At 43.5% G+C, this 13,839-nt stretch overlaps 2 protein-coding genes across 3 annotated transcripts; one reads left to right on the top strand and one right to left on the bottom strand.

Moving 5' to 3' along the window:
* The first annotated feature begins 629 nt into the window (after nt 1-629).
* On the top strand, nt 630-9,243 carry jam2a (junctional adhesion molecule 2a). Of its 2 annotated transcripts, none has more exons than XR_013629911.1 (10): nt 630-1,045; nt 3,891-3,956; nt 4,112-4,222; nt 4,628-4,777; nt 4,844-5,031; nt 5,629-5,731; nt 5,975-6,082; nt 6,159-6,248; nt 7,750-7,783; nt 8,369-9,243. XR_013629911.1 is itself a non-coding variant. In XM_058052653.2 (10 exons), exons 1-10 carry the CDS (start codon nt 997-999, stop codon nt 8,399-8,401), a joined length of 855 nt encoding a protein of 284 aa, XP_057908636.1. In that variant the 5' UTR covers nt 632-996; the 3' UTR covers nt 8,402-9,243. The 2 variants fall into 2 exon arrangements, 1 of the variants encoding a protein (XP_057908636.1); XM_058052653.2 differs by having other exon boundaries at nt 632-1,045; nt 6,236-6,248.
* A 2,666-nt stretch (nt 9,244-11,909) lies between these two features.
* On the bottom strand, nt 11,910-13,536 carry atp5pf (ATP synthase peripheral stalk subunit F6). The gene is made up of 4 exons (XM_058051806.2): nt 13,427-13,536; nt 12,736-12,905; nt 12,406-12,530; nt 11,910-12,002 (listed from the first exon to the last, which is right to left on the bottom strand). The coding sequence occupies exons 1-4, from the start codon at nt 13,499-13,501 to the stop codon at nt 11,974-11,976; spliced, it is 399 nt and encodes a 132-aa protein (XP_057907789.2). The 5' UTR covers nt 13,502-13,536; the 3' UTR covers nt 11,910-11,973.
* Nucleotides 13,537-13,839: the final 303 nt, after the last annotated feature.

Here is a 13,839-nt window from a genome sequence, read left to right as displayed (position 1 = left end):
TGCCTTATAATAAAGTCAATGACTGAAGTATACAGATGGAGCTAACAGCTGCACTGCATCATGCATGGAAAGGTTGCTGATATACTGACCCTCAATTATAGCTAAATAAGCTAACATGAGACCAAGGGTGTCTGAACTTTACACTGAGGGCCACATACTGATGTACTGAAGGATGTGAATTTAAAATGTGCTTTTTTTTTAAGATATACCAATAAATATAAAAAAAAACATGTTATTAAAATGTAAAAATATACTACCACTAAATGAGTCCCCGGGGCTACACTTTGGACACCACTGCCTTAGCCTCGGTGTGGGGCAGTGCAAACTACAAGCACAATAATACACATATCAAAAGTCATGAGCATTATTCATTACATTCAAATGCCTATTGCTGTGACGGATGGCGTTTAGCACGATGCTAATTAAACAAGATGCACACATTTGGTTTCCTATCAGTGAAAGACTTCAAGAAAGGGAGAAAAGTGCTGGCAAATAAAAATGAAATGCGCTGTCAAGTGTGAGACGAGAATAAACCATGTGTCCGTGTTCGATTGCCCTATACGGGATGAGTCCACTTGGCGTTGCAGTGCGCGTCTTGGACACGGTGCTGCGCTCTCAGCTCTGTACTCGTTGAGCAAGCACCACCCCGCCCGTCCCTCCACCTCCATCTCCATCTCCACCTCAACCAGAGAGACTAGAGAGGACATTTACCCGCGTCTTTGCTTTCTTATCCGCGGCTCGCCCTTTTTTCTCCCGTCCCTCCTCGAGGCTCGGACACCGGCACCGAGTCACCGGCATCCCCGCGAGGCGCGCTGCGCTCATCCCCGCCGTGTGACGCTCGGCGCCGGGTCTGTCCCGTCGCACCAAACCGGGACAAGAGTGTCGCCCCTGGAAGCTGGATGAATTATCGGAGAGTTGTGAACAAGTGCGAGAAGAAAGCTGAGGCTCCGGATCCGCCTCGTCGACAAGACTCTCAAACCGGAGTTGCGAGCGACAATGGAGGGGACGTCTCTGTGTGTTCCGATTGTTATTTTACTCATGCAATGTAAGTGTCTCCACCGAAACTATTTATTCACAACTTAACCGTTTGGATCTGTGCTTGAATGTGTATGTGTGTGTGCGTGCGTGTGTGTGAGACAACACGCACAAACGCGTCATGATTTATTCAGATGAACTGTGTTGTGAAGTTGTTTGCAACAACAAACGTCCAGTTGGTGCCTCAGTGGAGGACGCAGACCAGGCAGGCTTCCTACAAGTTGTACTTGGCCTGACGCCACCCAAGGGTGTGGGCGGCTTGGCGGTGCATGAGTGCATATGTGCATGAGTCCAATGACTGGATCACCACCAAGGGCTTCAAGCTGATACTGGAACATATTGCAAAATGTGTGTGTCGAGGGGGGGGGGGGTGACAAAACATGAACACAAGAGGAGGCAGTGTGAGCGCTGGCACTGCAGGGGGAGAAGTGGCAGCTTGACATGGATGTGATGAGACAGTGCGAGTGAGTGACGCACGTTTTACTCGGGTCCTCATTTTGCCACCTGTCAGGTCAAGGGTTCACAGGAGGTGTGTGTGTGTGTGTATGTGTGTGTGTATGTGTGTGTACAACCTGCCAAACATCACTCACCATCAGGCGCTGATGTTGTCCAGGGATACTGACGCAAGGTTGCATTGTTGATAAGTCCAGCAGGAAGCGTTTTAGGGTGGGTCTGTGGGTCTCACCCCCTGTGACTGACACACACATCTACACACTGGGACAGCTGTTGCTCTCTGGGATACAGAAGGGCTTTGTTCAATTGGAGACACACACTCCCCTCGCTCTGTTTGCCCTCTGACCCCATGTGCCGTTATCTCTATCACACAGCCAGACAGGATGCTTCCTGTGGGTCCACCTCCCTCCCGTTTCCCTGCTAGGTGAATGAGTGCCATAGTGATTACTGCACCATGTTTTTGACCCAGCAACACCGTTGGTCCGTTTCTAACACTCTTGTAATGAGGCTGGAGAGCTGCGTGCCAAGCAGCGAGAGTGCCATTTTTCTATTTTTTCGCTCAGGCAGGAGGGTGGCTGTCCCTGTGTGAGTCGGAGCTGTCGCAGTGCTTGGTAGATGTTAACGTCATGTACGAGATACGCATATCCGTGTTAACGCCTTCAGTGACGCAACAGGCCCGTTGGTCGGTGCTGCTTGCTCTAGAGTGCGACAAAAAAACTTTTCAAGAACCTAGCCTCCTGTGTAAATGTGTCAGCTGCCTCGGAAGCGCTGTGTTAGCATCACGCACCATGCGCTGCTAACTGTAGAGGCCATGTGTTGGTTGTCCGCCTCAACACCTTGGTGGCTAATTGACAGCACTGAAGCGGACAGTGTTTGTCATTGTTCAAAGTGAGGGCGACACAGAGGACTTCACACGCACAAACTCTTTGCTCATTTCTCTGCACGCGTGCAACACGGCCCGGGCGTGTTGTCAGCTCGGCTGCCTTCTCTCAAAGAGACACCCTTCAAGGTGGCGGGCAGGCCGGGTCTCGTTGTGCGACAAGGGCTGCTCCCATTCACTGTCTCCCTGTCTGAGAGGATCTCCCTGGCCTTCAATCCAGCTTTTTATTCATGCTTCTCCGGATCCCTGAACCCCCCCCCCCTTCCCTCGCACCCTTAAGTCGTTTCATCTCCTCTCAGGGCCGCTCGTCTCTTCTTTGTCATTCATTCTCGTCCTGGTTTAATCTCATTGTATTGCCCTCCCTCCCTTCGGTTCATCCTTCAGTGAGACAATGCTCCTCTGAGGGCATCGGGGTGCGTGAGTCGTGGCTACAATCCTAATCCTTTTACACTTCCGCTGGTTGTACAGCGAGGGGAGGCGGTAGCGTCCAGGAGGGAGAGTGTGCAGTTTTAATTCACTTAATTGAAAGTTTGACAAGTAAGGCTGGTGCAAATTGAGCCTTGTAGCAAAGTGTTTTACACACATGCGGCGGCATTGAGCGGGTGCTATTCCAGCTGCATGTTTGCCACGCTAATATGAAAAACAATGTCTTCCTGTTACTTTGCATCCACACTTCCTGCCCTTTGTGCTCAGCACTTACAGCCAAACCCAAACAATAGGCTGCTACACAGGAAGTAGCTCAACAAACTATAGGAAACATGCAGGCCAGTTTGAAAAGAGTACGTGTGTGACGTCCTCCTGAAAAATTGACACATCTTTGGATTTTTTCAGAGGCCCTGAGAAACCTTAATGCTCAGTAGGTTCTCTTGAGGCTCATTTCATATTGATGTACTTCTAAAAAAACACTTGGCATATCCTTAATTTGCTGACCTACGGGAGACCAGCTTTCATGCGGCAGCACTTTAATGTCCTCGGGGTGCGCACGAAACTCCAATCAGTTTCTCCCTCAGGCGACCTTCACCCACATTCACCTGTGAAAGTGACCATAATCAGCCTGATAAGCCAATCGGCATGCGGGGGAGTGACCGCCTGCTTCCTTTTCCTGTTTGGACGCGAGGTATCAGTGACACACAGGCGGCAGAGGAAGCAAACACAGACATGTTGGTGGCCAAGCTCAGGCTAAAGGCCTTGCTTGGTACATCGACTTAATCTGGTCAAGCTGCTGCAGAGAGCTTTGTGAGGTGTTTGGTGCCCTTATCCTAACCTGCGCTTAAGGAGACATAAGGCTGCCTGCTCCTTAACCCAGCAGGATTAAAGTGGACGAGAAAATAATCCTACCTTCACATCTCGGTCGAGCGACAGAGACGGTGGCATTAAGTATTCTCCTCTTGCAGTTGGCGGGCAACGTGGCACACATTACCTAATTCACCTTGCCCTCTAATGGATGACGAGCAATATTGCTCCCACCTCTCCTTTTTGTCTCCTTGTTAACTCTCCTTGTTGTCCTCTCCACCACCTCCAGGTTGCCCCTCCCTTTCTGTCACCGTATCGACCAACAAACCGCGAGTGGAGGTGCACGAGTTCTCAGGTGAGGCCAAAAATACAAAAAATAAACAGACCATCTCAAGTCCATTTCATGAGTTGAAGCTTCCTTGACAGAATAAAGCTATAAATAGAACCAGACGGGTTTTTTCAAGTGCAACTGACGCCATAAATATCCCATTGCTTGTTTTTTTTTTCCAGATGCAGAGCTGTCCTGCATGTTCCGCACAGAGAGGGACCAGAACCCACGCATCGAGTGGAAGAAGAAGGGGAAAGATGTTTCCTTTGTTTACTTTGATGGACACTTCCGAGGTGAGAAGGCACCCCTGGTGGCTCTTTATCGCTGGTGGTGACACACGGGACATTTGTTTTAATCAGCTTGCCGTGCCTGCTGGGAGGAGTTCAGCACTCTAGTAATGGCAGTGATGGTTCAAACCGTGTCCGTGTGTCAGTGGTGCCAAAGTGTAAAATCTCCTACCCGGATCTATCTTCATTAAAGGTTTAAGGATGTGGATTTAATGGGTGACATAAATAATGAACCATCGCCTTCACCTGCCCACGGTCTAATGTAGTTAACCGGAGAGTTCTGCTGCTTTTTACGCTGCCGGGCCTGCTAATTCACCGACATCAAGTTCATGCCACTGGAACGTGCTTCATTTGCTTGCGATAGTGTGTGACACGTGTTCAGTGCTCTTACCTTTCCAACCTTGCTCTCAGGTCCGTACGAGGGGCGGGCCAGCATCGAGGGAGCCACAGTCACGTTGCACAAGGTGACGCAGGAGGACGCGGGCGAGTACCGCTGTGAGATCACCGCTCCTCTCGATTCTATAAATTTGGGCGAGACCAACGTCACACTCAGAGTCTTAGGTAGGATCCGGATCACAAGGAACTGAACACCGGAATGGCTTTTACAGTGTTCATGTACTCCCACAGTGCCCCCTAACACGCCCACCTGTGAAATCCCGAGTGCAGCAGTGACGGGCTCTGCGGTGCTGCTGCACTGTCACGACCAGCAGAGTATCCCGCCTGCTACGTACTCCTGGTACAAGGACAACCAGCTGATGAGCCCGCCGCGCCATGCCAACGCCACCTATCTAATCAACTCTCGGACAGGAGTACTGGTGATTATCACATACTACAGTATTAATTGGCCCTGTACCCTAGGAACCGCCCATGAATGATACGGGAAAAGGCCGAAATGATAGTGTGTCAAAGCCCAGGGCAGTGATACTGATAAAATATAGAGTTTAACCATGTCCAGTATCAGCCCCCGTAGCTGTCAACTCAGAGTGCACTGCTCTGGTATCGTGCCTGTGAAACAACCAATCAGAGAACAGCGCACAAGCGTGAACACACACTATAAATATTCCTCGTGCTTCTCCAGTAACCAAAAAACCCAAACTTGATTAATGGAACATTAATTGTCAGACATTGATAAGATAAGACATTATTGTTGAAATATTTTTGCTATTATTGTGTTTACACTGTTTAGATATAATACATGTAATAAACCTGATAATAATACATGTAATACAATAATAATACATGTAATAGACCTTCGGTCTCGGGCTGATACTGACACTTGGGGGCATGATACCTGGCCTGATACCAGACAAACCATGTGATAACCTATAAGTACTACCAGTCTTACACACCACACCACTAAAGTACTGGAGGACATTTATGAGTCTTAAGTCTCTTCTCTGGCTGCTCCACAGGAGTTCAAAGCGGTGGCAAAAGAGGACAGTGGTCGCTACAGCTGCCTGGCTTCCAACGGGGTGGGAAAGCCTATGATGTGCGAGGGCAAGCACATGACGATAGGTGTGTTTAAGTGTGTGCGCGTTTGCACTCACACCTTTCAGCACTGGACAAAATCAGCGGAGCAGTGGAGAGGAAAAGCCCACCAACGTTTTCGCCCCCTGCTTCTAAAATATGAACGAGTCTTCACCTTTACCAGCTAGCGGATACCATGAAGGACTCCTTTGTGTACTTTGGTCCAAATTAAAGCGTGATCATTTGGGAACTCTTGCATGTATGCGTCTAGTGATCGTGTTGTCATTCTAGAGGACATGAACGTCACAGCTGTGGTGGTGGCAGTGGTTGTGGTGTGCCTGGTGGTGGTGGTCTGCAGCTGCGGGGGGTTCCTGCTTCACCGCAATGGCTTCTTCAGCCGTGAGTTTGTCTCATTGCTTCTGCTTGTTCCATTTACTGTGTTTTTTTTTTTTACCAGCACATTAATTAATTGCAGGACTATTACTACTGAATATAAAGTGATTCCCACTCTTGTTCTCCCTTCCATGGCTGTGTTGAATCATCTGCCAGCAGGACACAGAGGAAGGTAAGAGCTCTGTGATTGCATTAACATTGACGTGAGCAAACACGGCCTAATATCGTAAACACAGAGGATTGGAGGGAATGGGAAGAGAGGGGGTTGTTGTTGCACTTAGACGCGTGTCTGCGTGCTGAGTCAGGCCTGAGTGGAGTGACAGCTGTGCCTGAGCGTGTGTCTATATGTGTGTATTTATGAGCCACAGCAGTGCCGGGCTTTCTGCTGGACGATTGGCGCCGACACATGTAAATAACACTTGTGTGGTACATCTGTCCAAACTGTGTCCAAACTTTGTGTGTCAGATGAGCTGACCCAGCACATAAGCAACAATCAGCATGACTTAATTGTGCAGTAATTAGCGGCTGTTAATCAGCTAGGAGATGTCAGATAATTGCAGACTATTAAACTGATTGGGCGGATCACTTGAAAAGAATTATTGCGAGACTGAGGAGTTGCCATGACAACACAGAGTGGCAGGACAGCCTTCAGCCCGGATGACCGTAGAGGCATAAATGCACGTCCGATTCTGGTGTGACTGGCCTATCTCGTCTGACTTTATTTGATTACTCGCTCGTTACCGTGCAGCGTTTGAGGGAGAAGCAGGACAGAGCCTCTTCGTGAAGCTGATGGGAACGCTCTTTGTCTAAGTTAAAGTCTGATGCTTATCCCATTGAGTTAACTGGAGCTGTCAGTGTCAACTTCCTATTTATAGAACCCACTTCTTCACAAAGGCTCAAAGACAATGCGACATGATTTCCAATGCACAATTTGCAAGCACGATTTAACAGGGCACGGAAGGACATCAAGGCTGTATCTTTACTTTGCAAATAAATTAAGATGGTCAAGGCTGGCTTGGAGGGATGCTCGGTCCAGTTCTAACAACCCAGCACGCAATGAACAAAACAACCAGTGGGCCTAAACTGAAGCCTTGTGTAACACCCAATGAAAGAAGGAGACAGGAGCAGTAAAAATCAATCAATTGGATTGCTGCATGTGAATGGCTCATCACTCCATCACCTCACCAATGCATTCCCATTGGCTTTACCCCATCATGACTGGCTGCATGTGTGTACATGTGCGGCTAATAATGTCATCTCCGCAAAAAAAAAGCATGGTGTGCAGTGGCAGTCTTCAATCAGGCCCTCTTTTTGAAGTAATTTAAAGCCACCGACCTGACCCTCCTCATCCACACACCCACCCAACAGGTCATTTTGGATCTCTGAGTGTCATGGTGCCGCTCACATCAGCAGCCAAAACCTGAACAGAACTGAAGACATGTGAGTGCAACACTTAAACAACATGACAGAAAGTTAGAACAATAAGTTAGACATAACCTTTTAGCCTTTCCTTTCACACCTCAAGTGGGGGTAGAATGTGCAGGTCGGGATACGAGTTACAATATGACCGCATTATATGACATTATATATATATATACATATATATATATATATACATATGGCATTATATGACAATATGACATTGATGTGGTTATCAATGCTTTGTCTTTCAGGTCCAATGTCAACTATATCCCTCCACCCCAAGAAGTAAGTCTTTTTCTATTCATTCATTCATCATCTTAGCTTGACATTTCCAGATTCTCAGATTTCAGATCAACATTTGGAATAAAAATTATTGTTGTAATTACTACATTCGATTCAGCTCTCATCTTCTCTCTTCAACTGCCATCGTTCACTCCAAACACAATCCTATTGAGTATTACACTTGTTAAATACATTTAAAGTACAGTATGAGTATTGTTGGTAAAATGTATTTAATTTTTTTGTGTTAATATGTGTGAGTCAGAAACAGATTAATTCAATTTTTGAATTAATCAAGACAACTGGGATACCACTGTACATTTAACTGAACTCGTTTATTTCTAAATTATTACCAACTAGGGGTGAATGAGAACAAAATGGCGGAGGGGGGAAAAAAGGGTTGTGAATGCTGAATCACACCTCAAAGGAGACCATAACAGCGCATACTTGTACAGTATATAACCAAAAGAGCACAAAACGGGAAGAGCTGATGCAGATAGTGTAGTGAGGAGACTAAACAATTGTGCAGGTCACATTATTGAACTGCGAGCATATGTATGTGACATATTGTTCTGTCTGCTTCGGCCACAGGATTTCAAACACACGCAGTCATTCATGCTCTGAGAAGATGGCGTCCCTTTTGGGGAATACATCAAAAAGGTGCCAATACTGGATTTTGGATTTCTTTTCCCCGAGCAGAATCATAATGAACGTCTGATCTTCCAATTATATGCTCATTTCTATCCTTTACTGCTCTCTTTTCGTGGCGGCGACGAAGGGCCCATTGGACGTTTGCAATGCTGCATACATTCTTGCTTTGTCGTGTGGGTAGCCTCTGTTGACTTATGCTTATGTGGAATTAAATATAGTTTGATGTCACTCTGCTCCCCCCTGGCGGTCAACGTTGGAACAGAAGCTTCTAATAATACGGGATTTTTTTTTCCCATCCCCAAACTGGCCAATTATTTTAACTACCTAGAGTATGTTTTCTTTTACCAAAGACTTTAAGGAATTCTGTTGCATTGAAACAATCCTCTTTTCATTATACTGCATTGTTGTTTTCAATCTGTTGAACAAAAAAAATGCAGTTTACCTCAGTATTGCTCCACTTGCCATTCTATACAACACTGGGGCCCCAGTGTTCCAAGGGCCTCATGTCCACTGTGTTCAAACACAAAACCCTGCCCAGGAAATACAACAATTATGAAGACCAACCCATTCCATCCTAATGTGCCTGCATGGTCTTTTTGATATACTGTATACAATATATATACCTTGTGCCTTTTTAATTTGTCTGTCATATTTATCAATGGATCGATTTTTGTAAAGAACTTGCCTTACTTTTATCTGTCTATATATTTTTGTGCCACTGTTAATCAAAAGGTGTGTCTGTTTTTGGACAGTGTGAATGGGTTGTTCAGAGTTTTATTTGAATGGTGTACCAATAATAAAAAGGTTTTGTATTTAAAATATTTATCAGTCATGTTCTTGTTTGTACAGCAGCAGGTTCAGATTAATAAGCGCTCATAAGGTCATTATTTTCCAGGAAATAATTCATTACTAATTCAAACATTACAACACTGTTACTGTGTTTTTATGCAGTATAGTATAGCAACAATCTGGATGTCTCGTCACTCGCCATTGTTCACTACTATGACACAGGAAGCTAAATAGCTAGTCAAGGAAAACTGTGGTTGCTCACTCAGGACAACACTGCCACCTAGCATTGTGGTGGATAACTGCATGTCAGGCTCAGACAAACGCTAATCTCATGAAACATCTCTCAATGGCACAAAGCTAAATCCAAATTTTGTTACATATTTTGTTTTAAAAAATAATAATAATGAAACAATTACTTTCTGAGGTAATTATTTTTATAGAGGAGTAATTCAGTTGCTAATTCAATTACTTTTTTTGAAAACTAACTAGTAATTACAATGGTCTGTAGTCCGGGCCAGCAAAATCTTCTCTGCGGGCCTAAGCATACGGACCTACATTGCTCCATGAAATTGCAATAATTTATTCCCCACAGTTATGTTTTGTCCAATCAGATTTCAGACTTGCTATATTTTTTTTTTGGTTTTGTCATGTTATTACGGTAAGTATTGTTTCTGAACTGCTGAATCATGCTGTAGTGTAGAGATTTTGAGTTATTGAGGGACAACATAGTCAAAGATAAAGTCTCCATCTCCGATCCTGTAATGCCACAAATTGCTTAGTTGTATTTTTGGATATTATTGATGGTTTAATTATTATGTTGCTGAAGTCCCCACTGAAGGCCCAGGTACAGAGAAATATGATAGAGAAAAATGCAAAGCTAGAGTCACTGGCTGGCAGCTTGATGTGCCACAGTTCAAAGTAGCTTACATTCCACTTGAAAATTTCATCAAGCGACTCTATTTTTGTCCATTCTCTACATCTGGATCTCAATTTCGTCAGATCACAGTAAGCCATTGTTTGTTGCCTTTCCAGAGCTTGACATTAAAGCTTGACTCCACAAAAAGGTAAGGGGTCAGATGGAAACGTGCCCTGCATGACATAACTTTGGGTCTTGAAATATTTATCCTGGAGAAGATAAAACACGTCTCTGATCTTTACCCTGAAGCACCGTCACTTCAGCACAATTCAAAGTGACAGCAGAGCCTCAACTAGGTCAGTTGACATTTGGTTCACTTGCAGTTATCAGCGAATTCCAGATAAAGCACTTCCATGTATAACATCACTAGCACCTGTAGTGTAGGGGAAGCTGCACTGCTACTACAACCCATCATTTATTACATTTAAATAAAAAATCTGGCACATAGTGTTTTTTCTAACAGGATTCACCTCTTACTTGGACAAGCATGCAAAAGCTTCTATGATATGTGGATTTCCATTGAAGTTATGTCTGCACTAATCCTGGATTATATGCAGAACTGTGCTAGTTTCACACCACTTTTACATTTGTTCATCTGTTATTTTCATCATAATAATTAATTGAAGGGCTGCAAGTTGTGTATATATATATATATATATATATATATATATATAAATTATCTCAGCTTGTGATATAGGTGAAAAAGCATTTAGTATGAAATTAATGTCGGGTCAGCCTTTCTTTTTTTTTTTTACCAATTCTTGCAGTTTTCTCCAAATACTTAATCTTCCATATTAAATAATCTTTGTAAATTTTCTTATCAGAATAATATGACTTTATTCCAGCCGTATTATAGCTTTTTCCCAACCTAATTTTTTTTTTTATGACAACTTGTGAGGATAAGCGGTAGAAAATGTTTTATTTTTGTTTTATTTGTCATACTACAGTATTATGACTTCAATATTTCAACAGTCTGCTACTAACTAGTCCTGCACAATGTTAGTGAGGTTTAGGACTTTATTTGGTCTGTATTTTAGCTGTCTAACCAAATACTTTAACATTTCCCAAACAATATGCAGTCACCCCTAGCAATATCACGGCCCAATTATCGGCCCCTCACTATATTGTGTTTTTTCATAAATTAATTAATGACTGCTGTTTCTATACTATATACTATAGTCCATTAGTCAATGCGTATTGAACTGCAAGTTTTACCTGTAGTGCTCGTATCTGGTCACTAAGTGGGAATACTGACACAAAATATAAGACATTCACTTGCATGAAGTCAGCCATGGCACAGCCGACATGATATTGGAAAAAAGTTCTCCTCCTATTCTGTGGGGAAGTGGTAAGTTTTTCGCTTTTTCACTTTAGAAGAAATACATGTGAGACTAACTGGTTAGCTCGCCAGATAGCAGCTGTCTCGGGTCTCTGCAGCATGAGTTGTGCAATGTGTCGTAAACAACAAATAATAGGAGTGTAAAAGTACCTACAGAGGGTGTTATCTTATGTCTACAGGGCTCTAATAATGTTAAAACCAGTATTCAGGTAATCAGGTTGTCTATGCTCTACCTACAAAAATATAATTTATTAAAATTGAATCCAAAACCATACCATAGCTGGGTCTGGATCCAATTAACCACTATGATACATAATATAGCTGAAGTGATAATATTCACTACAACAAGGCATCTCAAAAACTGGCCAATCTCATGTTCATAGAGTGACTTCTCCCATTCACTAAGCATTACAGACAATGACAAAGATTCAACCATCTTTAGATCTATTTTTTATTAAATATAATACACACTGATTATATGTGGAGCAAGATGAACAGCACTCACTTGGCCACTTCATCAAGCTTGGGCTCTATAGAAAAAAAATGGAGAAATAAGCATTATGGCCTGCAACTTCAAAACAATACTGTGACATGCAGAGATAAAATGTTCCCAAAACAACTTCAAACAGAATATAAAAGTGAAAGCCTTGAATGGCGTCACCACTGCAGACTATTCTTAGACAGAGATACATCACACAGGATACTGTGTCATTAAAACAGTTGAGGGATTTTTGCTTAATCTCTATCATGAATTCCAAGTACTTCGATCAGTAAGTATGTCAACATGTCATATGATCCACAATAAGACTGACCATGTTGTTATATATTAAATTAGTGGCCGAAAAAGCACTTGTGTAATACACATTTCTCAAAGTTCATTAAAAATGACAAAGAAAAAACAGGGGAAACGACTGCTTGAGAGTTGAATCTTACCTTGGAATTTGAATTCTGGGAACTTAGTGAGGTCTCCTCCACCGTATAGCCTCTCTAGTTTGGATATTTCCTCGGACATGTTCTTCTGATAAGAGGGGCCTGCATCCACAATGCCGCCAGAAGTCCTGGGAGAGCCAAGGCATTAAATAAATGTTGAAAGGAGATGGGCAGCGCAGTGATGGGGAGGATGGAATTCCTGCTGGCAGCCACTATTAACTTTTGCATTATCATTCCACTAATAGTGCCAACTTTTATACATACAGTATCTGGCTGCAGGGTGTTTTTGTGTGCGTGTGTATTTCTGACAGGAATTGTGTATAGTTGACTGACTTGCTCTTGGTGTTGTAGTCACGGATCTTGTCCAAGAACAGTTTCTGCACTGGGTCCAGCTCCTTAGCCCGGTTGAACAGGACCGCAGACATGCCAATATTCCTGCGCAGAGTCTGGTTGACCGCAGAGCGCAGCATAGAGGACAACTGGAGGAAGCGGTGGAGCGCCATCTGGAGGGACACACACGTAATTACTCAGATAAAATTGGCCTGAGAAATAATGGGATAATTTACATATATCAGTAGACGCAAAAAATATACACTCTCAAAATCTTATTGCAATACCTCTTTGAGGCTTTACACACATATACAGCGTTACATGGGCGAATTAATCTACCGGTTAGCATAGCGTTAGCATGTCCATTAGGTTACCTGGTTTGCTATTTGTGGGGAAAGAAGCCCGACGCGTTAGTCTTTAGATGCGTTGGGTGTTTAATTGATAAAGTTTATATTATTATACAACGACAATGATTCACAATCACGCAACACAAGGTCGTTGGCGTACAGCTAAAAGCTAGCTAGCTCCATCTACATTCGTAAGCTAACAAGCTAGCTTTAGCTCGATGGACAAATAGCAGTATTGATTTACACAAGTCAGGCAAACCTAACTAGATATACCAACGTTCGCTTGCACAAATAAGCAATTCACGATGGTAGTTGAAAATGTTCTGCCATTAATACGCACAACTCACCTTGGATTTTGACACTTCGGACACAACAACCCAATGTGGAGGACCGCGGTGTATTGTGGGAAATGTGTAGTTCATGGGCTGGGCACGTTGGCGAGCGTCAAAGTCTGCAGGTTTGCTCGGCGCTGCGTTTTAAATATTGATGTGGAAGCCTGCAACAAATTACCTTTTCCTTGTAAACAGTTTATTACATGGGAGCTGTTGTCAGGTATGATCTAATCAATACACTACGACAGTATATATCCCATAAATACACCACTATATAGCTCATATATCAGGAAAATTAATACACAATCATATAGCCCGGATATACTAATGAATAGATAATAATAGATTAATTCATGCACTTTATTGCCTATATATCATGAAGATATATTAATACACTGTATAGCTCATATTTCACGAGGATATGAATA

This window comes from Doryrhamphus excisus, linkage group LG15 (assembly GCF_037039965.1).
Source record: "Doryrhamphus excisus strain RoL-2023G ecotype Guam linkage group LG15, RoL_Dexc_Guam_v1.1, whole genome shotgun sequence".
NCBI classification, from domain to species: domain Eukaryota; kingdom Metazoa; phylum Chordata; class Actinopteri; order Syngnathiformes; family Syngnathidae; genus Doryrhamphus; species Doryrhamphus excisus.
The sequence above is the reverse complement of the archived record's forward strand: the minus strand, read 5'-3'. Positions and strand labels throughout refer to the sequence as shown.

What these genes read in the sequence shown, in the direction of transcription:
- jam2a (XM_058052653.2), top strand. Translation starts at nt 997, where the DNA reads ATGGAGGGGACGTCTCTGTGTGTTCCGATTGTTATTTTACTCATGCAA. An exon ending in CTTTGATGGACACTTCCGAG is followed by an intron (nt 4,223 to 4,627) that starts GTGAGAAGGCAC and finishes CCTTGCTCTCAG; the next exon opens with GTCCGTACGAGGGGCGGGCC. An exon ending in ACTCTCGGACAGGAGTACTG is followed by an intron (nt 5,032 to 5,628) that starts GTGATTATCACA and finishes GCTGCTCCACAG; the next exon opens with GAGTTCAAAGCGGTGGCAAA.
- atp5pf (XM_058051806.2), bottom strand. Translation starts at nt 13,501, where the DNA reads ATGAACTACACATTTCCCACAATACACCGCGGTCCTCCACATTGGGTT. An exon ending in CCGAAGTGTCAAAATCCAAG is followed by an intron (nt 12,906 to 13,426) that starts GTGAGTTGTGCG and finishes GTGTCCCTCCAG; the next exon opens with ATGGCGCTCCACCGCTTCCT. An exon ending in CCCAGAATTCAAATTCCAAG is followed by an intron (nt 12,003 to 12,405) that starts GTAAGATTCAAC and finishes TTTTTTCTATAG; the next exon opens with AGCCCAAGCTTGATGAAGTG.